General features: G+C 45.1%; 1 protein-coding gene across 1 annotated transcript in view; it reads right to left on the bottom strand.

Annotated features, from left to right (window-relative positions):
• The window catches only part of LOC147610813 (uncharacterized), a 32114-nt gene extending 20553 nt beyond the window's left edge, over positions 1 to 11561 (bottom strand). The window contains exons 1-4 of the mRNA XM_086785417.1: positions 10887 to 11561; positions 9895 to 10388; positions 9515 to 9794; positions 9113 to 9423 (exon numbers count right to left, since the gene is read on the bottom strand). Coding sequence (XP_086641543.1) covers positions 9113 to 9423; positions 9515 to 9794; positions 9895 to 10316 — 1013 coding nt within the window. The 5' untranslated portion in view covers positions 10317 to 10388; positions 10887 to 11561. The remainder of the gene's footprint in view (positions 1 to 9112; positions 9424 to 9514; positions 9795 to 9894; positions 10389 to 10886) is intronic.
• Between the last annotated feature and the right edge of the window lie 13630 nt (positions 11562 to 25191).

Below are 25191 nucleotides of genomic sequence, written 5' to 3'. Positions count from 1 at the left end.
TCCGGGACGAGCTTGCTGTTTGTGGCAAGGACATCTCCACAAAGGATATGGCTATTCGACTGCTCTCCAAACTTCCAGAGAGGTTTGATGCATACTTTCAGTCTCTGGTTTCTTCTCCTCGTCCTGTTCCAGTTACTTGGGAGGAAGTTCTCCCCTCCGTTATGCAGATTGAGTCTCGCTTTGAGGAGCGGACTGGCACTTTTGGTGGCCCTGATGGAGCTTTGGCAGCATGAGATAAAGGGAAGACTCAACAAAAGAAAGGAAAAGGGGGTTCTGACAAGAACTCCAAGGATTCCGACAAGGATAAAGACAACAAATCTTCAAAGAATAAGGACATTGAATGTCATTATTGTGGCAAGAAGGGTCACAAGTCACCCCAATGTCACAAGAAGAAGCGTGATGAAGCAGCAAAGAACTCTTCCTCAACGGCGGTGTCTCAACCCAAGAAGGATGATGGCATTCTTCTCTTAGCAGGTACTCAGCGTATACTTGCTCTTGTGACTTCTCAGTCACGGTCTTGGATTGTTGATAGCGGTGCTACTGCTCATATGACACCCCATCGAGATTGGTTCGAGGACTTCACTGCCAGATCAGGCGAGATCACTCTGGGTGATTCTTCTTCTGTGCCAGTGCATGGACATGGCACTATCCCCATCTTCCGTTCTGACAAGGACAAGAGGTACTTCTCTGAAGTTCTGTATATTCCAGATTTGGCTTTTAACCTTTTGTCAGTGAGTGCCCTAACAGCTCAGGGTGCGGAGGTGATCTTTTCTCGTTATGAGATTACCATTCGTGATAAAGCGACTGGTAGCATCTTGGCTCAGGGAGTCCAAGATAGTGGTCTCTACAAGTTGACCGCTCTACTTTCTTCTAGTGCTTCTTCTGCTCTTTGGCATGCTCGGTTTGGCCATTTGAGCTATCAGCTTCTGCAGCGAGCTTCGAAGGATAGATTACCGACCATCAAGGCTTCGTCTTCTGCTTGTTCCTCTTGTTTACAAGGGAAGCAACACCGAGCCGCCTTTCCGAAGGAGGCGACACACAGATCTTCGACATCACTTGCTCTCATTCATGCAGACTTATGTGGTTCTATGAGTACCGCGTCTTTGAGTAAGGCGTTGTACATGCTCGTGATGGTGGATGATTTTACCAGATATACTTTGGTTTTCTTTCTGAAGACCAAGGATGAGACTTTTCATCACTTCTGTGATTGGAAAGCTGAGGTGGAAAAAGAGACCGGTCACTCGGTCAAGGCTCTCAGGACCGACGGAGGGGGTGAGTTCACATCCCAGGAGTTTCAGCAATATTGCATGCCATTCGGAGACAGCTTACTACATCATATACTCCCTCACAGAATGGAGTTGCCGAGAGGAAGAATAGGACCATTATGGAGATGGCCCGTGCTATGCTTGAGCATTCTTCATTACCTCGACGTTTCTGGGCTGAGGCGGCTTCCACTGCTGTCTACATTCAGAATCGGTCTCCTATTGCTGCTCTTCCCAACAAAACTCCATATGAGGCTTTCCATGGTGAGAAGCCCTCCGTTGTTCATTTCCGGATATTTGGGTGTGCAGCGTATGTTCATGTGCCTAAGGAGCACCGCTCCAAGTTGGACTCGAAGTCTCAGCACATGACTTTTCTCGGATACAGCACTGTGTCCAAGGCATATCGTCTTTATGATCCTCAGGCCGGTAAAGTTGTTGTGAGCCGTGATGTGGTGTTCGACGAGACTCCTACATCTTCAGAGGGGGGTGGTGAGCTTCTTCTTCCTGCACCTCCTTCTCCTCCTCCTCCTCTTGCTCCCGCTGTTTCTGTTACACCTCCAACTGAGGATACTTAGTCAGATGATGATGACCCTGTTGCTCCTCCGGCGAGTTCGAGCAGATCTGTAACCTGGTTGGTATTATCAGACAGTTCGTGATTCTGGGTTACGTGAGCTTCCTTCTGCTCCTCCGCCTGGTTCTCTTCGGCGTTCTTCCAGAGTTATAGGGAAACAAATTCATGAGGGCAACATGTTTGTTAATTATGCTCTTATGTCTACAATCATTAATGGTCCTTCTGATTCCACTTCTGTAGACGAGGCTCTTTCACATGAGCCTTGGCGTCATGCTATGCAGGCAGAGCTGGATGCTATCGAACGGAATGGCACTTGGATTTTGGTGCCTCGGCCTCTGCAGCGTAAGGTGATTGGTGTGCGTTGGATTTTCAAATCAAAGTTCCGAGCTGATGGCAGCTTGGACAAGCACAAGGCGAGGTTGGTTGCCAAGGGTTATGCTCAGCGCCCTGGTGTCGACTTCGATGAGACCTTCGCTCTGACAGCCCGGATGACTACCATTCGCACCGTTCTTGCACTTGCAAGACATCATAGATGACCCATTTTCCAGATGGACGTCAAGTCGGCTTTCCTAAATGGAGAGCTTACACAGGAGGTTTATATTGATCAGCCGCCAGGATTTGTTGTTCCGGGCAAACAGGATCATGTGTATCGGCTGAAGAAGGCTTTATATGGTCTAAAGCAGGCTCCGCGGGCTTGGTACCAGCGGATTGATGAGTTCTTTCAGAAGCTCAACCTGCACCATTCTCATGCAGATTCGAACCTTTATATCCTCCTTGAGTGGGGTTGATTGTTATCATTGTGGTCTATGTTGATGACCTCATCTTTACAGGTTCTTATTCTGTGCGGATCCGTTCTATTATGGATGCTTTGGAGACAGAGTTTGAGATGATGGAACTTGGCCTCTTGCATTATTTTCTTGGCTTTGAGATTTGGCAGACCTCGAAGGGCATTTTCTTCTCTCAGCAAAAGTACACTCGGGAGATGCTCGACAGATTTCAGATGACTGGGTGCAAACCAATATCTTCTCCTATGGATATTGGTCAGAAGTTTTCTTCACTTGATGCTTCTCCAGGGACTGATCAGGGACAGTATCGGGTTCTCGTCGGTTGTTTGGTATGGTTGACCTACTCCTAATTGGACATATGCTTCGCAGTCAGTTTATTGAGTTCTTTCTCATCCAAACCCCGTCAGCAGCATTGGCGGTGTGCTCTCAGAGTTCTTCAGTACTTGCGTGGCACTCTGGATTTTGGCATCTTTTATGGCCAAGGACACACTCTTGTTGGATGATCTGACTCAGACTGGGCTGGAGATCCAAATACACGGCGTTCAACCACTTGGGTCTGGAGCCATTTCTTGGAGCAGTAAAAAGCAGCCTACTGTGGCGCTTTCCTCTACCGAGGCGGAGTACCGTGCAGTTTGTTATGCTGCATGTGAGGCGATATGGTTGCGGAGATTATTGGAGGAGCTCGGCTGTCCTCCTACCGGATCTACTCTTCTTTGGTGTGACAATCAGAGTTGCATCGCCATCGCCAAGAACCCTGTGTTTCATGCTCGTACGAAACACATTGAGATTCAGTATCACTATGTTCGTGAACGGTTTCTTGCTGGAGATTTGCATTTGGAGTATTGTCCTTCCACGGAGAATGTTGCAGATTTGTTCACCAAGCCGGTTTCTCAGGCTTCCTTGGCTCCTCATCTTCGGATTCTCCGAGTTTGTTCAACATCTGGTGCTGAGAGGGGGTGTTAGCATATTCATCCCCAGATTCTGCTCTTTTATGGTGCCCATTTGGTCCCCTTTTGCATGGCCCTTGCTTGTGGGCTGGCCACCCCTTTTTACTATTTTTCTCGGATTTTTCCCAGCCTTTCTGGCATTTACCAGTCGGCCTGTTTATCATCTCCAGTCGGCCAGCATTCCCTTACTATAAATAGTGGGTGCTAGCCTCTCTTTTCTCGTTCAGTCTTGTACATATTTTGCTCCCTCACTTATGAGACTTGTATTGTCTCTTGCTTGGGACTGTTTTGCTTCAGTATATTCAGCATAGTTTTCTCCATCTCTCTCTCTCTTGCACTCTCTGTTCAGCACATTCTAGTGCCACTCTACTTCCGCTCTGTGCACACTTTCAATGCCCACACCAGATTAGGTATGGCAGCTTATGTTTGGGATGAGTTTGTCCGCGACCTTAAGCGGCGGTTTCTACCACCCCATTACCTTGAGCGACTCGAAGACGAGTTCAGGGGAGCACGTCAGAATGCGCAACCAGTCCTTCAGTTTGCCAAAAGAATTTCGACTTTATGTTTGCAATTAGGCTTATCTGATACCGACAAGAAAGGGCAATTTATGTATGGCCTTGACACGCAAATCCAATGAGAGGTGCGTATGTTTAGACCAGCCACCTTCGAAGACGCACTCTCGCTTGCGCAGAGTGCTGAAATGAAGCATAATGGTGGCAAGCCCAAGACTTCCCAACCGGCTACTCCCAAGGCTACCGCCTCGGGGGGAAAAGGCCAAAACAAGATGGGGTCTTCCCCAAGACAGAGCACGGGAGCCTCTGGCTCCAAGAACTCAAACAATGCGTCCAAGCTTACTCCAGACCAAGAAGCGGAGGCAGGCAAGACAAGTGGCAAGTTGAGTGCTGAGGAGATTTCTCAGTACAAGGAGGGTAGGTGTTTCTTTTGTCATACAAAAGGACACACTTCTCGGGATTGTCCTAAGAGGACTACCGCTCCAAAGACCGCCACCTCAGCCTCCACAGCTTCCATGGTGAGCCAAGCTCCCACACAGATCCCAGTGGCTGCCCCTAGTTCTTCAAATCCCAATGCTTCCATTGGAGCAATCATTAGTCGTCGGGAGCTCGAAGATAAGCAGAAGGGCGCCCATGACCAGGAGTATGAGCGCAACAAATTGCTCAAGACCTTTGGCTACATATGTGGCCAGAGAGTCGTTGTCTTGTTTGACAACGGCAACACGGAGGACGTGGTCACGAAACAAGCCGCTCGGCGTGCCCGTTTCGTCCTGACTTCAATGGACAAACAAGTTGAGGGTTTTAGCACAGGCATGACAACGAGCGTCAAGTATGAAGCTCTAGGTGCTAAATTGGTTATTCAGGGCATAGAGTTTGTGCGTGATTTTATGGTTGCCCTCTTGTAGAAGCAAACATAATTTTGGGCATTCAGTGGTTTCACAAGTTCCTTCCTGATGTCCAGTGGGACAAGCACACTTTCCAGATTAATCAGAATGTGTCAAACGCCCCAGTGACCATTAAGTGTGAGCCAAGAATTGCGAACTTTTCGCTCATAAGCCACTTGCAGGCTAAGCGAGCAATCACGAAAGGCACACATTGTGTGATGATATACATCCAGACTGCCCAGACGGTGCCCAGTGCTTCCGAGAAGTATTTGGCTCTCCATGAAAAGTTCTAGAAGATTTTTCTTCAGGACAATCTCCCTTCCCAACTCCCCCCATCTAGACCGGAGGACCACAAGATTGATCTCCTCCCAGGCTCGGAACCCTCGAGTAAGTTTCCATAAGGCAATGGAATCAAAGTTGGACCGCCAACTCCAAGAATTGTTGCAATCTCGCTTCATCCGTCCCAACGTGTCGCCATTTGCAACACCGATCCTGTTTGTTAAGAAAAAAGATGTGTCTTCTTGTTTGTGTGTCGATTATCGTGCACTCAATAAGCTGACTATCAAGAGTAGATTCTCGATGCCTCGAATTGATTATATTCTCAAGAGGCTGAACGGGGCTAAGGTGTTCTCGAAACTTGATTTAAAGAGTGGGTACCACCAGGTGAGGATTGTGGAGGGGGACATCCCCAAGACAACCTTCCGTACGGAACGGGCCCACTATGAACTTATGGTCATGCCTTTTGGCCCGACGAACGCCCCAGCTACATTCAACCGCATGATGATGTGTGTTTTCCAAGAAGTAATTGGAACATGTGTGTTCATATTTCTGGACGACATACTGGTATTTTCAGCTACGGTTGATTGAAACATTGGAAACATTTCCTTTATGGCCGTGACTTTGAGGTTTGCACTGACCATCAGGCATTACGTTGTATTCAGACAATGCCAAGTGTACAGTGGAGTGACCGACAGCACCGTTGAAGCCAAATATTCCAACAATTTGGTGGTATGATTGAGTACCTTCCAGGAAAGGCCAATCCAGTGGCTGATGCGTTGAGCAGGAAGGGACAAGTGACTTCGATTCAGACCACTAGACTCGACCTTGTTGGTACGGGACTAGACGACATGAAGCACACGTACGCAGATTCCGAGGAATTCAGTACACAATGGGAACATGCATTGGATGCCACAAGATCATGCCACTTTTTGATACGTGATGGTTGGCTTTTCTACAAAGGCCGACTATGTTTCATGAAGTCATTCAGGGCAGCTCTTCTCCACGACGCCCATGACGCCATTACTGGTGGTCACAGGGGCATGAATTCGACTCTGGAAAAATTGGAACGGCAATATTATTGGCCAAAGATAAGACGAGATGTGTTTTCAAATGTACAACACTGTGATATTTGTCAAAAGGTGAAAGCTCCTCGTGGGAAGAAGATAGGGTTGTTCCAACCCTTGCCAATTCCTGAGAGACCTTTCCAAGATATTTCGATGGACTTTGTCACAAATCTGCCTCCCAGTCCGAGTAAGCGTAATACTCAGTGCTTATCTATAGTTTATAGATTTAGCAAATTTGTTATGCTTATTCCATGCAGGGCCAATGTGACCGCCGAGGATGTCGCCCAATTGTTCATTCGGCATTGGTACCCGATTGGCGGGATTCCTAGGACCATAGTGTCAGACCGAGATGCCAAGTTTACCAGTCATTTTTGGAGGGCATTGTTTGATAACTTTGATACTAAATTGAATTTTTCCATTTCATTTCACCCACAGACGGACGGCCAGACAAAGATCTACAACCAGTTGGTCTTTGATGTGCTGAAGTGTTATGTCCACGATCAGGCAAGGTAAGTGGGAATCATATTTACCTTTAGTTCAAGCTGTTTTGAATGATTCTTTTTCTTCAACTATTGGCAGGACTCCATATGAGGCAACGTTTGGAAGACCATTCCAGTCGCTATTGACTAGGACCTCGTCTTCAGTACCTGAAGCGAACAAAGTGACGGAGTCGTACCAGGAGATTTTAGAGTCAGTAAAAGACAGGTTGGCTAAAGCGCAAGAGGCCTACACTCGACAGGCTAATAAAGACCAAAGGGATATGAAGTTTTCGGAAGGGTTTATCTTCAAATTATGAAGCAAAGGTTGAAACAGGTGGGCAAGCGATGCCCAAAGTTGTCTTTGAGGAACTTCGAACCTTTTCCCATCCAGAGAAAGATTAATGAGGTTTCAATGAAGTTGAAGCTACCTCCGACTTAAACTATGCATGATGTGTTCCACGTGAGTTGGTTAAAGCCATATGCAGGTCCGATCCCTTCATAGGTTATAGACGAGGCGGCACCACATATTATTGATGAAGCTGAAGTTATGGTTCCAAAACAGATCCTTTTGCACCGTTTCAAGCATGGCTCAGGCAGAAGGCAGAGACAGTTCCTCACGAAGTTTCAGGACCAAGGGACCCACGAAGTGGTATGCCTTGACAAAGAGTTTTTCGACGACTATCCGACGTTATTGACGGATTATTTGGAGGCTATGAAGCTTCCGTCAAGTTAAGCAGAAGGGGATGTCACTTGCATCCCGCACTTGGATGCCACGTAGACATATCTATACAGAAGGTGTAGGACCTGGGATGCAAAACTGGTCCCATGTGAGCCCACCAGCCAGGGTTCCATTCCAGTCGTCCGAGGTCAGGTGTGCATTGTCCTGCACATGAAACAGTGCCAGTCAGTGGTTCTGGGTATCTGGTATGATACTGGATGCCAGATCACTGTGTAGACAATTAGGGTTTGCATATAGGAAAGGGGCCAGCCCATAGGGCTACCCCAAGGACAGATGTGGGCATGGGGAAGGTGTAGAACCACCCCCATAGGGCCCCATAGGGGCCAGGAAGGCCTAGGTTGTACCCACCAGCCATGGGATGGCCATGGAGGGGCTATAGGACAGCCCTAGGGCTCCTAGGCAAGCGGCCGACTGGTTACACAGCAGCCCACACAGGCTGCCCAGCAGCTAGATCTGAGGTGCATGGTGGCCAGCTCTTATTTAAGTCATGCGCAGATTTTTACAGCATTTAATGCTGAATATTCTAGTCGTGGAGCAATTTTCGGGCAGCCGACTGGCTTCCCTGAAGGGTATAAATACCCAAGACATAAATCAGTTCATTTATCTCAGATTTCACCAAGTGCTGAAGCCAATCAAAGGGCCAGGATAGCCAAGGATAAGCTAACGCAAAGGGGTTAAGGATTGAAGGTCAAGGGCAGAGGATTCTCCTCAGCCAAGAAGGTTCAGGTTCAATCTTTTATTTCAGTTTTGCATCATTCTAATAAAAGCAAATACACCATTCGTGGTGGGGGCCCTACAGAGGGTATGCGGGACCCAATACTGTGTCCTCTTCTCCCTCTCTCTCTCTCTATTTTTCTGCACATCTACATTCAGTTTTGTGCGTTAATTTCGCGACAAGTGTGCTGATTTCTGAGCATTGAAGTTGCCGATCTCCCCCGAAGCTTCCGCATGTTACAAGAGTTTTGATTTGTTTCTATTTTATTTTCTGTACCATGGTGAGATATGCCATGGACATCATTGTATCACTTTGGTCTCATAGACCCATTGGGTCTTTAGTAGACGCTTAATATATCCTTTCTTTGTTTCTTTTTTTCTCTTCAGTTTTGTGTCAACACTCAAGAAATTTCCTATGTTTCGGGTATAAGGGGCCAGAGAGGGCTGTGAAAGAAAGTGTAACAATAATGTGAAGTTAAAAGAAATCCTGCTTGCAGCCCACGCGAAACATCAGAAAGGCGTGTGCAGCAAGGATTGCAACTTAAAACCAACACATGAAAGAACTAAAATATAAGATCAATCCTATTTCATTTACGGAAATCCCTAATATGCTCAAACAATGTTTAAATTTCTCCCTCCTGAACCATGCAATAAAACTTGTCAAAACTGATGTGATCAAAAACCTGATCAGGTGCACCTCTCCTGAACCATGCAATAAAACTTGTCAAAACTGATGTGATCAAAAACCTGATCAGGTGCACCTCTCCATGCATAAGCTTCTTTATTTGCATTGATTAGTTACTCTAGAAAGACATGTAAAATAAGTGGCACTTCCATGCCAGCGTGTCAACACCAAAAAATCCATACAAGTCTTACCTAAAGCCATGGCCTTCACTTGGCCTCGGCCGATTCTCAACACTATTTCGATGTTGGGCTCCCCATTTGTGCTCCTGTTCTACTTCCAAAGTTCCATTGGTGGCCAGAGTTATTGCGACAGGGTCCGATTTGGTGGCTGATCTTCTACCTTTCATTTTGGTTTTCTCCCAGTTTTCACTAGCAGCAGAAACCATTCGATCTTTGTCCTCAATTAAGCCAGCAAGGGATCTGTTTGTTTTGAATGAATCACGATCTCGATCTGCCAACCCAGTGGACCTCTGAAGGCTTGAAGTGTTTGCACGTCCCTCCACCTGCACCAATGCAAGACACAAGTCTACAGTTCAACCATGGCCTTTCATAACTCAATTGTGCAGCCTCTATGTAAACAGGGAACAAACCTACCCGTACATCTACCATGGATGTCCGGATGCGCTTGTTTGGAACAACCGCCTTGTTCTTGTCCTCTTTGGGTGTGCCACTGTCCGCCATGCTTGCATGATTGGGAGAAGCACAGAATGTAGCTTTGATGGAATTCCCAGCTGTTGCTGGACGTTCCACTGCTAAAGAAGTTACGGGCCGTTCGTGAACAAAAGTTTCGGTTTGAGCTCGTTTCCGTATCTGAAGGGAGGCCCGGTACTTGTCAAGCTTTGAAGTAGCCTCTACAAATCTCCGAGATCTCTCTCTAAAAAAATCATGAGATCAGATCATCCCTTGCACTAAAGGGTGCATCTTCTACAGAAAGATTATACAACTGGAACTTCAAAGTACAGATAGAACAGTACCTAGCCCTAGCCACATTGTCAATGAGGCTAGCTTTAATGCGCTTGAGCTCTTCAAGCCCTTGTTGTTCCAGAGGCTTTGGCTGTAAGTTTCCATGCACTTCACCTTGCAGGCCCATGGCAGCAATGGTTGCCCTCCTCAGCTCCAACTGCCGAGCATACTTCTGCTCTCCTGATGATATTGGGTCCAGAGCCAAGATTTGTGTAAGAGGCTGACGCTCTCCATGCCCAGAACTGCCACTTCCAGAAAATGATTGCCCTGCCATTCCCCGCATCACTAGACGCCCATCATGATTCTCTCGAAAGCTGGAACCCCTTTCAAGGTTTGGCCCACCTCCAAAATGACCTCGATGTGCACCCAAACACCCGAATGAGACATCATCCGGGCTGTTAGTAATAATTTCAAAACGAGGATTTACTGCCATTCCCTTTCTTCATATACCTTAGCAGTGGTGCCTGAATCTGAATAAACTCATTGTGATATTGATGGACAAACCCTAATAAAACAATTACAACATTGTTTGAGTTATAATCACAGCAGCTAATCCATTAGTTGAAAGAGCCTGATTGTCAAGCCTCTGAATAAAATAGCCAATGGTACCTACTACCAACAGCATGTAGTTACATATTGAGACCATGTTGCCAGGCTTCATAATTGATCAAATTATGGGTGCAGGGGCATCAACAGATGGTAAAGGATTAGTTAAGTGAAGGGTTCAGTGGTACCATTGGGGATAATCACATAAGTCTAGAAGTTCAATAGTATAATCCAGCACATAACAGCATATGTCTACATGTGCAATGGTGTAGTCAAGGACAGGCATAAAAGCATGTGACTACATATGGAGCCAATTGGGGATCAAACTTGGAGCATGTATGTGTTGATTATAGGGTATGTGACATGCCAAAATGATTTCAGTTGATAACAGGGACTATATGGTGATGATGAAGAACAAATTTCAGAATCTTAACTTGATAAAATAGGATGAACTTACCGATGGCCGGAGATTATGACGCCCGATCAAGCAATGCGATGATGGAGGGTGCAATGTGTGATCGGAAAGTTCACCCCCTGCCGTTGAATTGCGCCGGGAAATTCAACCCCCGTCGTGATATTTGGGCCGGGAAAACGTATACCACGGGGCAGCTTGCGCCGGAACGTCACGGCGAGGGCAAATGAGGGTAATCGTCCGATCAAAAAGACGGTATTCGAATGAATAGACGGCGATCAGAGCTGCGGGCAGCTCAAAATCCCGCAAAAAACTCCGATCAGAAAACTACAGAAAAAAAGGCGAGACGCTTGAAGGCCAAAAAGAAATCCGCCATCGCTAAATAGCTCGATAAAAAGCAAAAAGCAAAATCAAAAAGATGGCTTTTTTTTTTGGTTGTTTGCAGAAGGGATCGTGACTCGTGATTGGGGGAAGGGGGGAACAAATTTAACACCTTAGACATCAAGCATTAAATACTTTTGCAAAGATGCTTTATAGCTTTTAATGAGAATCTAAGGTCAACGTTCAAGGTCTCCCCACCACACCTCCCTGTGATGGGATCAATGCTGCATCGCAGTGGGGGCAAACAAGGGCCATCCGATCTTGGCTGGAGGATGGCCGCGGCTGGTTGGTGGACTGCTCAGGGGGATAAGCTTAAGGCCTAACAGCCACCAGCAATCTAGAGCGCGAATGTGCACGGGCGTGATGGTAAGGTACTGCGGCGACCCGGGTTCGAATCCCGCTTCGGCGTATGCTATGTGACTGAGTTTACAAATTGGCCCGAGTTTGCTTTTCTGCTCGACTTCGCATTTTTGGCCGAGTTAACAAAAATGCCCGAGTTTACAAAAAGGTGTCAATCTAACAATTTTTGGTCGAGTTTACAAAAAGTTGCCGATCTAATGGCCCTCGTTCGCCGCACCTACAAGGTCAGGTTTCCACTACTGATCCCATCACTAAGGGGTTTTTATGACATCGTGGGAGATAGTCCTGAGGCCCCGCCACCCCCTCTCTCTCTCTAGATTTAAAGAATCCTCTCCTCTATGGTTCTCTCTCTCATTCTCTCTCCCCCAAGGCTAGCTTTTTGACAATCGTCATCCTTATTTTTTAGCATAGGATTAGGTTTCGAGCATTTTTACTATAAAGTGCCTACAAAATAGAAGCCTATCAAAAAATAGAAGCCTATCAAAAAATACACTACGGAGGTAAAATATGCTCCTTGTCGTCATTTTTAAAGGGCAAGCGTGCTCTCCCCTTGCCCAATCAAGACAAGGAATGTATTATTAGCACCAACTTCTTTCAACCCAGGAACGTATATCTCATCACCAACTTCTTTTTCTCAACAAGTGTAGACAACTAAGCTCAACCAATTTTACTAGTTCTAATTATTGATTTAATAACTAAAATGCCCAAAGTCACAATCTAAAGAATGTTTTATTTCTACATGAGAAGTGCAAAAAAAAAAACAACATCATAGTCCTAAAGAATAGTATTTATCTACATGAAAAGTGTTTATTGCATTTGTCCCCAAAAAAAATGTCGTGTTAAGTAGATTTCCTTTACTTTTTAGGATGGAAGTTTCCATTTAACAAGGTGAATGAAGTCTTATATAAATAATGAGATAAGGGCAGCCCGAGAGAAAGGGAAAGTGGCCTTCTATAGAGATGGTAGAGTGGTGATTATGGAGAGGCGCTCTTCATGACGGCGCGAGACCTATGGGACTACACTCAAAGTTGCTACTTGGAATTGTAATGGATCTCTACGCCTTGATGTAGGGGCTTTTGAGGATAGTTTCACTGGGAGGGACATCATCTTCTACTGTGAGACGCATCAGGCTCCTGGACAGTCCATGCCACATGTTAGCGGATACCGATGGGAGACAGCTTGTAGACAGGAGACTCGTTCAGAGCATAGAGGACAGGGCTCAGGAGGAGTGGCAGTATTGTTTAGAGAGGAGCTACAGCCACTGATACATATAGTCCGCAAAGATGAGCAGGCTAGGTACATGTGGGTTAGACTGAGGGCAGAGACCGGCAGATATCTCTACATTGCTATATGCTATTTTGCTCCTAGTACATCAGTGTATGCATCACCTAGCGGGCAGTCTCCCTTTTCTATTTTAGATGATGACATTTGGGAGTTCTCCAGGGATGGTGACATCATTCTCTTGGGGGACTTCAATGCCAGGACCGCCCATAACCAGACAGTATTTTATGATACCTCAGAGGAGATGTTGAGGGAGCTTGATGTTAGGGATATGGGCCTATCTAGACTCTCACAGGATGAGGAACATACAGTGTATGGGCGGTATTTGATAGACATGGGGACTGCACATGGATTGGCCATCCTGAATGGCCTACAGAGATTCCCGACATCGGGCGGTTTCACTAGCTTTCCACATCGGCATGGTGCTAGTACAGTGGACTATGTTATGGCTCAGCCCAGTCTCATTCCCTCTTTTCAGGATTTTATGGTAGGCACTAGGCCGGTTGGAATAGCAGTGGATCATGCTATCTTGTCCTTCACTCTCACATTTCAGTTCAGCACCGCTCCATTGGGACAGGTCTCCACACACACTCGTTATACCTTTACGAGGGAGACTGACACCGTATACACGGATGAGATATACAGACGCCTATGTGCCGAGGAGCCGGGACGGCCATTAGATGAGCTCACTCAGATATTGATAGAGACGCTTCATGCTGCAGCATCAGAGGCATATCCCCATAGTCAGCCTACACAGAGACGATCTGGGAACATGCCCCAGAACAGTTGGTATGATGAGGAGTGCAGAGAGATGAGGATCAGATTACAGAGAGAGGTGCTCATGGGTGTTACCACTCACAGACAGTCACGGATTACCTTCCGGCACCTAGTGCGACGGAAGAAGAGGGCTTATCTTGCTCAGTTAGAGAGGGATTTGTACCAGTTGTTTATGAGTCAGGACTCAGGCGAGGCATGGAGACTATTCCATGAGCATTCACCATCACCAGCCATTACCTCCACAGAGATTTGGGGTGAGTATGCAGCATCCCTGTACACAGCACCAGGACAGCCGCCCCTGCCAGACCCATCGGAGCCATGCCCAGAGACGTGTGCTTTCTTTACTGCTGAGATGGTAAGGAAAGCTATTGACAGGATGAGGACTGGGAGAGCATATGATCATGATGGTTTGGTAGCAGAGCACTTTATTCATGCCAGAGATATGCTTGCAGAGCTTATTGCTATGATGTTTAACCGAGCCATGTGTGAGGGTTTTCCTGAGACTTGGAATATGTCCACGATTGTGCCTATCTTCAAGTCAGGGGATCCTATGCTTCCTGGGAATTATCGTACCATCATGATTGGTCACACATTGGCTAGACTATATGCATCTATTCTTGAGCAGGAGTTGAGTAGATGGGCAGAGAGAGAGGGCATACGTGCATCAGGGCAGGCAGGGTTCAGGAGAGGTTTCTCCACTCTTGACCATATCTTGACACTCAGAGCTATTATTGAGGAGGGCAGATTATATGGCAGGAGGATTTATTGTTGCTTTGTGGATTTCCGCAAAGCTTTTGACACAGTACCGAGAGCCAGACTGATGCGCAGACTACAGGAGATGGGAGTGCCCACAGAGCTGATTTGGGGAATCGTGGCTTTATACAGGACAGTTGTGGGGCAGGTACGTACTACCCAGGGTGTATCTGAGATGGTTCACTCCACTATTGGGGTGAAACAGGGCTGCCCCCTTTCCCCCACCTTATTTGGGATGTATGTGGATGAGGTTTCAGACTATGTAGAGCGGGAGGGTGACAGAGGAGCACAGCTAGCAGGGACATGGATTCCGCTGTTATTGTATGCTGATGATATTGTGCTGATCTCAGATTCTCCAGAGGGGATGCAACGTCATTTGGATGCATTGCACATGTTTGCAGAGGACAGTGGATTGTCTGTTAACCTTGGTAAAACCAAGGTGATGGTGTTTAACACCACAGCACAGTGGGTTAGGAGGTCAATGCCCACCTTTACATATGGTCAGGAGACAATGGAGTATACAGATGCATATACTTACCTTGGTGTGGTTTTTAGTGGCCCACTATTTTCCTTGAGGAGAGCAGCGGAGACCAGATTGACCAGAGCTTATGCAGCATTGGGGAGACTAGAGAGGATGTGTTCGCAGGTTCAGTTTCAGGAACCTCGAACAAAGCTCTGGCTCTTTGACACTTTGGTCGCTTCAGCCATGCTGTATGGAGTGGAGATATGGGGACCCTCAGTGGATCACCACAGCCGAGCTGGTAGCACTGATGGATGGAGACGTATGGAGAGGTCCTTGGTTTCTATGATTTCCCGGATGATTAGGGCCAAGGCCTCCGTACCACATGATATTATCCGTGCAGAGATGGCTGCCCCCCCATTGGTAGTAGAGGCACTCACTCGATCAGTCTCCTTTATACATAGCACTTGGGCTCTCCCTAGAGACAGATATGCTCGCTTAGCTCTGGAGTCTTCACGACAGTTGGCATCACAGGGAGACGGATCATGTTGGTATGCACAGATGACAGCTTGGTTCCAACTGCATGGCTTTAGTATGGACAGGCTACCTCCATTTCAGTACTCCCTGGATGCACCCTCCCTCTCTCTCACACGGGCAGAGATTACCAGACTTATCAGGCAAGACTTGACTCAGCTGGACACTAGGAGGACATGGATACAGCCGACACACGAGCTTGGTACGAAGATGGCTTTCTATAGAGATCATCTTCTCCAGCTCACGGAGGATGGGTTTGTGATTAGACCCAGCTACATGGATACTCATCTTTCTCATGGGGTACGGTGTGCTATTGGTCAGATGCGCACATCCTCACACCAGCTAGAGATTGAGACTGGCAGATTCAGAGGAGTACCAGCTGAGGCCAGGATTTGTCAGCTGTGCCAGATGGAGCCAGAGACAGAGTTACATTACATATGTCACTGTCCAGTATATTATGAGATACGAGGCCGTTTTCACTGCCTGTTCAGAGAGGGTTTTGGACCACTTTCTAGAGTCATGAGATACCAGGATCAGAGATGCCTCGGATTGTACTTGCTGGAGCTGCGTAGACATAGAGAGGGTCTCCTGAGAGGGAGGGGATCAGAGAGGGAGAGACACCTACAGAGGCAGATTACAGACTTCTTTCGACCAGAGATTGAGCAGTCAGGTCAGCAGGCATTGCAGCTAGCCCCAGAGTACAGCCGCACCAGAGGTACACTGATTGATCGGGCTATAGAGCTGGGGCGGTCCAGGCGCCCCAAGATGAGAGGCCCATCTCGACACCAGCGGAGACTACAACAGAGGATCAGGACCATACTAGCACGGCATGGGAGACGTCCAGTCAGAGTACTCACCATGGAGGACATTGAGGATATCCGCCATCGACCGATGAGAGACGTCTTTGGATAGTGATGTGTATGATGCTTACCTTTGTTGCTGGAGTTTTCCTCCCACATGTTATCCATTAGGAGCTCCTGGTACCGTACTTTTCCTCATAGTTGTTTCAGTTTCAGTTAGTTGTTTAGTTGTTTTTAGCTTTCCTTACACAGACATTGTATCAGATCCACCAATTGTTGTAACCTTTTTGGTCTCATAGGTCATTTTGGCCTTTTGAAGACGTTAATATATCATTTCATTTCATTTCATTTCTCTCTCTCTCTCTCTCTCTCTCTCTCTCTCTCTCTCTCATGCACACACACACACACGCACGCATGCATGTATGCACGGGCACAGGCGTGTGTGCGCGCACACACACACACACACTCATAAAAACTCAAAAAAGTGCACACAATTTTTCATAGTGTGATTAAGGCACCTTCCTCATACAAAATGAAGATACACTTGAATGTGCACAAGAAGAGTGGATTTGCACATGCTCATTGCCTAATGCTAATAAATGCTATGCTTTCTTCTTCATTGTTGAATGGCTTTTTCAAGATATATAAGAGCACATTTGTGAGGTCCCTCCCTCTTCGAAATAAATGATACCAGTCATTTTCTTTTTACACAACTTGTAAAATTTAAAGTTGAGAATTTTGCCTCGGTATCAAGCTAGAAAATTTATTAAGCTTAGCATTATAAGGCGATATAATAATACTTTTTGATATCGAGACTCAAAAATAGATAATAATAGATATTTTCTAGATTTTACAAGGTAATGTATATTAAATATTAGATACGAAAAAAAAATTAGGTAAAGAGCTTTTAAAAAAATTCTAGGTAAAGATCTAGAAAAATTCTTGAGCAGATTCTTGAGCAAAGCATTATCAGGCGTTATAGTGATAAATCTCGTTGCGAAAGGTACATTAGCAATTTATCATAGAAAAATAAATTATGTTTAAAAATTAACAAAGCTTTACTCTTGGTGATTTTTGTGAAGGGTAAAATTTTGGGCCAGTGTAAGTGGCTATTCGGGCACCTAGGTGTGCGAAGGTTATAACCTTACCCAACTAAACCTTATTAATAATCGGCATGCTTATCCATTTGCTAGCCATGTGTTCCCCATACCTTATTCTAGAATGGAAAGAATACTACTTCTTACTAAGGAAAAATTTAGGGGCTATTTTTAGTGTAGGGGCTATTTTAGAGGGGCCTTTGATATTTTCAGGCTGACCTCATGTACCATGGGGAGCCCTTTATCCCCATAGGTGGTGGATGCGTAAGAGAGGGTATAGCAAGAGAATTGGTTTCCCTTGCTCTCCAGACCTTCTTATTGACTCCCTTTGCAGTAGAGGAGCTCTTGGAGGCATTTAACGACTCTTCCTAGGGGCGAATGGGCTTCCAGTCTCCTTCTTTCTTTATCACTCAGATCTCATGGAAGTCAGCCTTTGTGTAGCCTTCAATAAGATTATGACTACAGGTGCCATCTCACAGAGAGGCTTTCAGAGAGCTTTATTCACTTGATTTCTAAGGAGGGTGGTGACAGATTTCTAAGGAGGGTGGTGACAGATTGGAGATCGAGCAGAACCCATCCTCAACCCATCACCCTCCTTGGGACCGCCTACAAGATTTTGGCCAAGGCCATCATTCGAAGACTTCATCCTTTCCTCTCTGACTTAATCCATGACACTGAGACAGGTTTTGTTTAGGATTGAAGCATTCTGGACAACATCTTCACTTTCTCGAAAGGCGACAGATTCGGTTAAGATACGACAAAAGGAGTGTAGATCAACTAGCACAAGTCATCCAAAAATCTTGTCAGGCCATGCTCTTGGTGTTTGTTTTAAGCCATACAAGGCTTTCTTCAACCTGCAAACATGCTCGGGGTGACTCATATCCTCATAACCAGGTGGCTGCAACATATACACCTCTTCTTGCAAATCCCCATGCAAGAATGCATTCTTTATATCCATCTGATGTAAAGACCATTGCTTTGACGCAGCCACTGCTATCACAACTCTCAATGTTGCCATCTTGGCAACTGGGCCGAAAGTTTCCTCATAATCAATGCCATATGTCTGCGCATATCCTTTGGTTACCAATCTAGCCTTGTACCTGCTTATGCTTCCATCACTGTTATGTTTTACTTTGTACACCCACTTGCATCCAATGGCTTTCTTGCCTTCAGGCAATTGCACTAAATCCCAAGTCTCATTTCCATATAGTGCATCCATCTTCTCATCCATAGCTTTCTCCCAACACACATTTCCAAGAGCCTCATCAATGCATGTGGGCTCTACAACCTGTACAACTTTTGCCATGTATGCATAGTGATGTGCCACATAACCATCATAGGTAAACCTCTGCACAGGATTCTTCACTCTCCCAGATCTTCGCAGCTTTGCATTCATGGCTTCCATAGCCTTCTTTACACCAGGTGTTCTCATAGCTGGTATCCCAAGACCCTCATCAAGGCTCATCTCTGAGCTACTAGACTCTCCATCAACATGAGAATGCCCTGCAGAAATGTCAGGCATACTAAGGGGCTCAACCACTTTCTCTTTGCCTTTATGTGATGTACTAATTACATTTGCAGGACTGGTATTATGATGCAGCCTGCCACTCCATGGTCTATCAACTGAACCATTAGATGAGGACTCTCCTAGTCCACTCAAAGACTGTGATTGTTGACTTGCATTTTGTGCAACCACATTTCCACTCACATCAGCCCCAACAACAACTTCTTTTTCAATAGCATACCAGCTACTCATCTCATTAAAAACAACATCCCTGCTTACCCCCCTCAACTCACGTGTAGCAGGGTTATAACACCTGTATCCCTTTTGCTCAAGGGAATACCCAATAAACACACATTTTTCAGCTTTTGGATCCAGCTTAGTTCTCAGCTCATCTGGCACATGCACATATGCAATGCATCCAAAGACTTTGAGATGAAACGAATCAGGTTTTCTGCTAGTAAACCTCTCCTCTGGAGTTATATCATGTATGGCTGCAGTTGGAGTCCTATTCATGATGTAAACTGCTGTAAAAATAGCCTCAGCCCAATAGCTATGCGGCATATTCTTCTCTCCCATCAATGCTCACGCAATCTCAGCAATGTGCCTATTTTTCCGCTCAGCAACTCCATTTTGCTGTGGAGTGTATCTACATGTAAATTGTCTCTTAATACCATTCTTCTTCAAAAATTCAGAGAACTCATTGGAGAAGTACTCTCCCCCTCCATCTGACCTTAGACACTTTACATGTTTTCCTGTTTGCTTTTCAACCATAACTCTGAAATTCTGAAAATGAGTGAACACCTCACTCTTCTTCTTCATGAAGTATACTCACACTTTCCTTGTGTGCTCATCAATAAATGTCACATAATACTTACAACCTCCCATAGACGTGGTCTTCGTAGGACCCCATACATCTGAATGCATAACATCTAGTGCATTTCTGCTCACATTTCTGTCACGTGGAAATACATACTTTGTTTGCTTTCCAAATTGGCATGCTTCACATATTTTCTGCATACCTTCAACTTTAAACTTTGGTAGCTCTGTCACAATTCCTTTAGTTTGCATAGACTTCATTCTCTGCACATTCACATGTCCAATTCTTTTATGCCAAATGTTTGTGTCTGCAACAATTCCTGAACCATTTGCAAACATCGCAGCACTCACTTCAGGCATGTTTACATTCAATGTAAATATTTTACCCACTCTGTTGCCTTTTGCAACCAACCTACACTTGTCTTTTGCAACCAACCTGTTGCCTTTTGCAACCAACCTGCACTTGTCTTTAAAGTCTTCAACATAACAACCATCAGGACTAAACCGAACCTGCAAACCCTGCTCAATCATCTGGCCAACTGAAACCAGATTCTTTGTTATGTTCGGAACATGAAGTACATCTGCAAGGTACTTCACTTTGCCATCCTGCATAGATAATGGCACATCTCCAACATGGGAAATTGGATGAGGAGTGTCATCCCTTGTTTCCACAAAACCTGGTCTTTCAAGGTTTTTCATCTCCTTGAACCACTCCCCATGACTTGTCATGTGGTTCGAAGCACCTGAATCAACATACCATACATCATCTTTATGTGCTGCTTCAACATTTTCAGACATGGCATTAACGACATGCTGCATAACAAAACAACCTTTCATTATCCTCATTGTTTCTGCTCGAGGATGCATAGTTGTTTTGTTGCAATTTCCTATTTTGCATGTCAGCTTGCTTCTTATAACATTCTGCCTGCACATGTCTAGGCTTACCACAATAAAAGCATCCACGTGTATCATTATATTGCCTTTGCCAATTTCCACAACCTCTTTGACTCCCCCTGCCTCTGAATTGGCCTCTTCCACCTGTGTGTTGTTGTTGTTGTTGTGAATTCTGGGACTGTTGTTGTTGTTGCTGCTGGCTATAATTCTGATTACCTGTTCGGCCACCTCCTTGGCCGCATCCACGACCTCCTCTACCTCGTCCTCTTTTTGAACTTGTGTAGAAGGCTTGTTGCTCTGAACTGTTTTTGTTTTGTGAAGAGTGTTGGTCTTTACCCAAGCTCTTCTCTTCTATAATCAACATAGACACCAAATCTATGAAATTGGGAATGTTTTCTTCCCGAGTCTGAATAGACGTCTTGAACGCCTTGTATTGTGGTTCGAGACCACATAGACAGACTTCCACCTTATCATCATCATCTACTACTGAAACACATAGACAGACTTCCACCTTATCATCATCATCTACTACTGAAACACATATAGATGCAAGGGATTCCACAATACCCTTGATCTTCAATGCATAGTCATTCACAGACATACTCTTTTTCTCTACAATATGAAGTTCATTCTTCAACTATATCTTTCGTGCCTTGGTATTCATTTCATAGAGTTTTACCAAGGTGTCCCACGCCTCCTTGGGGGAGTTGGCATCTTGTATGTGCCCAATCATGGTGTCTTGTATACTGATAGAGAGCCAATACATAACTTTTATGGTTCCTTGGTTCCAATCCTTGAACTCTTTCACATCTGCAGCAGCAGTCGGATTGATCTCCGGTATCTCCGGTGCCTCTTCATGCTCACCTTCTATGTAGTCCCAGTAACCCTTTCCCATCAGGAAATTTGTCAACCTGAACCTCCAAGCATGGAAGTTGTTCTTGTCAAGCTTCTCAGCAACAATCTGGTTTATGCCATCATTTGACATCTTGCCAGACAAACAAATTTACCAGAAACAACGCTCTAGTTTTTCCTGCACAAACTGCTGTATTTTCTGTAGCGGTACTGTACTACACTCAAATGTCACAACCAGTGACCTCAATGTGCATACATACACCCAATGGCAAAACTGTTTGACCAACTTGCAGCACACACAATGTCTGCACAACCAATGTCTGCACAACCAATTTGTCTTCCTGCAGTTCTTAAACAGAGTTCTGCATAGAATCGATGACTTATCCGCAGTGCTCAAAATCGCCTGCTTTTCAAAAAACGGAGGTCCTAACGCGCCCGAAATGCGTTTTTGGCCCGAAAACTGGTGTCCAATAGGATAGTATAGTTGCCCTATAGCTTTACTCCCGCGAAGAAAGCTCCTCAATCAGAGATCATTTGTCGATGCCTCCCGTAGAGCTCCCGACAAGGGTGTAGTTGCCAACACAAATAGGGAAGAGTAGATGAAGCTCTTACCCTCGTATCGCTCTTGTCCTTCTCTTGCTTGCAGCTCAGCCCTTAGCATGAACCATGCTCTAATACCATGAAAAGATGTAGGGGGGAAGAGAGCTTGAGCTCTTGCAAGCACACACACACTCTCAAAACCCTAAAAGAGAACACACAAGGTGACAGGCTGAAAATCTTCTTCTTCTTTACACAACATTCAACACACCATACAAAGATAAGAGTACACACAATACAAAAAGATACTCAACCAAATACATACTTGGGTTCTCTATAGTGTGAACCCAACTAAATGAGTTGGCGCTATAACTATGCCAGTCTTTAGAATGGCTGTCACACAGCTGTCATCCCACTGGCTGCATATCACCCATGATCTCACCAACCATGCCAGTGGTGTAAGTGTGGGGCCTATCCCCCAGGCGGGTCATCAGTGTCCACTGCCTCAAGAGATGAGCTCGATATCTCAACATCAAGAGATGAGCTCGATATCTCAACCAGCTCTACGTCAATGAGAAGAATTTGAAATTTTATTTATTCCAGGTTCATTACCTTGGATACATAATTATTGCATAAGGCATTCGACTTGATTCAGCTAAGGTGGTCGATTGGGAAGTACCTCAGACAACTTATGACATCAAATCCTTTGTGGGTATATGTCAAGCATACTCCACCCACATAGACAAGTTTTCTAACCTCTCGATGGGGCGGATCTCACCAATCTGCTAAACGGTGTCAAGACAAGAAGGCAACAGATTCGAATATAAGACAACCTTCCATACGGAACGGGCCCACTATGAATTTGTGGTCATGCCTTTTGGCCCGACGAACACCTCAGCTACATTCAACCGCATGATGATGTGTGTTTTCAAAGAATTAATTGGAACATGTGTGTTCATATTTCTGGACGACATACTGGTATTTTCAGCTACGGTTAAGCAACATGACATTAGTGTGGAGAAAGTCCTTAAGTTGCTAGAAAGCAACGAGCTCTATGTGTCAATGAGAAGAATTTAGAATTTTATTTATTCCAGGTTCATTACCTTGGTGCAGAAGGCATTCGACTTGATCCGGCTAAGGTGGCCGAGATTGTGAATTGGGAAGTACCTCAAACAGCTTATGATATCAGATCCTTTAAGGGTATATGCCAAGCATCTCCACCCACATAGACAAGTTTTCTGACCTCTTGGTGGATCTCACCAATTTGCTAAAGGGTGTTAAGACAAGAAGGCAACAGATTCAAATGACTCCACATGCGTTGGAGGCATCCAAGAACCTCAAGGTGGCTTTATCACATCAGAAGCGCCTTGTTTAGCACTTGCCTCATGGGACGAGCCATTTTAGGTGATCACCGATGCAAGTAACATCGCAATTGGTGGTGCTTTACAACAGAATGGTCATCCAGTAGCTTACATGTCTCGTAAGTTCTTGCCCACAGAGAAGAATTACTCAATCTACGATCGTGAACTCCTTGTAGTTATACAGGCCTTGAAACATTGGAAACATTTCCTTTATGGCCTTGACTTTGAGGTTTGCACTGACCATTAGGCATTACGCTATATTTAGAAAATGCCAAGTGCACAGTGGAGTTCTCGATATAGCATTGTTGAAGCCAAATATTCCAACAATTTGGTGGTATGATTGAGTACCTTCCAGGAAAGGCCAATCCAGTGGCTGATGCATTAAGTAGGAAGGGACAAGTGACTTCGATTCAGACCACTAGTTGGTACGGGACTAGACGACATGAAGCACACGTACACAGATTTTGAGGAATTCGGTACATAGTGGGAATAGGCATTGGATGCCACATGACCATGCCACTTTTTGATACGCGATGGTTGGCTAATCTACAAAGGCCGACTATGTGTCATGAAGTCGTTCAGGGTAGCTCTTCTCCATGACGCCCATGACGCCATTACTGGTGGTCACAGGGGCATGAATTCTACTCTGGAAAAATTGGAATGGTAATATTATTGGACAAAGATGAGACGAGGTGTGTTTTCATATGTACAACACTATAATATTTGTCAAAATGTGAAAGTTCCTTTTGGGAAGAAGATAGGGTTGTTACAGCCCTTGCCAATTCCTGAGGGACCTTTCCAAGATCTTTCGATGGACTTTGTCATGAATCTGCCTCCGAGTCTGGGTAAGCGTAATACTTAGTGCTCAACTATAGTTGATAGATTTAGCAAATTTGTTATAGCTCCTAATTGTTCTTTGATTCCACTGCATGTAGCACATTTTGAAAACTCACTTGTCTTGGCAAGGCTCACATGCATAAACTCTATATTCCAAATCCTATTAAAAGTAGACATGGACATCTCTTTTTGTTTCAAATGTTTCAATGTTAGATTCACCTCATTTAAAATGTTAACTTGTTTATACACATCTGGAATAACCAATTGGGTCTCTCTTGCTCCATCAGCTAAAGTCCTGCTTTTGTGGGGCATGCGCTCAGAGTTATTCTGCACAAAATCTTGAATTATTGCTCTACCCAACTCTGTATGATCCCATCCCATTCTGACTATGCCCTTGTTGCCATGCATAGCTCTTTGCATACCATTCTCGAATTGCTCCCTATACCGATAGAATGATGTCCTTGGAATACCATACATCTCATACCATGCTCTAGAGCATATCTCCTCACCATTCATTGTTGCAAACCTATATTTCCTTATTCTCATAGCATCAGTACGACATGCCATGCTGAGAGAGTCATACACATAGTTAGTTCTATCTTGCAAGCATTGTCCCCAATAATGTTTACGTAAATTCAAGACCATTCCACTATCTACAAGTTGACAACATTTCTTTTCACAACAATCTATGGTGGACAATAGGGATACTATGTCCAATGATATCCTGTAGAGGAACCTGCTGTTGTCGACACCTCCTTACCCTTCCTTTTTACCATAAAATATCTTCTCTTTTTGATAGGCAAGGAAGCAAGGCTCCCATTGAACCCATTGTTGGCTATATTCTCTGCTTGCATTTTTTCATCCAATAATGGTGATCCATCTTTGAAGGTAAGTCTTTTGATAGGCCATCTCACAAGGTTAACACTTTCCATTGTAGGCAATGTTGAGGAGCTAGTTTCACATGCCTGCTCAATAACCACACCCACATCTTCTTCTCCAAGCACTTCAAAGTTCACTGCCTCATATGGAAAGACCAAAAGAATGACTCCACTACCAATGCAATCAGTTTTGTCCTCAGACCATAGCAAAACACTCTTCTCTCTCCA

The sequence above is a fragment of the Cibotium barometz genome, chromosome 48 (assembly GCF_041138505.1).
Source record: "Cibotium barometz isolate CiBa-2024 chromosome 48, ASM4113850v1, whole genome shotgun sequence".
Classification (NCBI taxonomy): domain Eukaryota; kingdom Viridiplantae; phylum Streptophyta; class Polypodiopsida; order Cyatheales; family Cibotiaceae; genus Cibotium; species Cibotium barometz.
The sequence above is the reverse complement of the archived record's forward strand: the minus strand, read 5'-3'. Positions and strand labels throughout refer to the sequence as shown.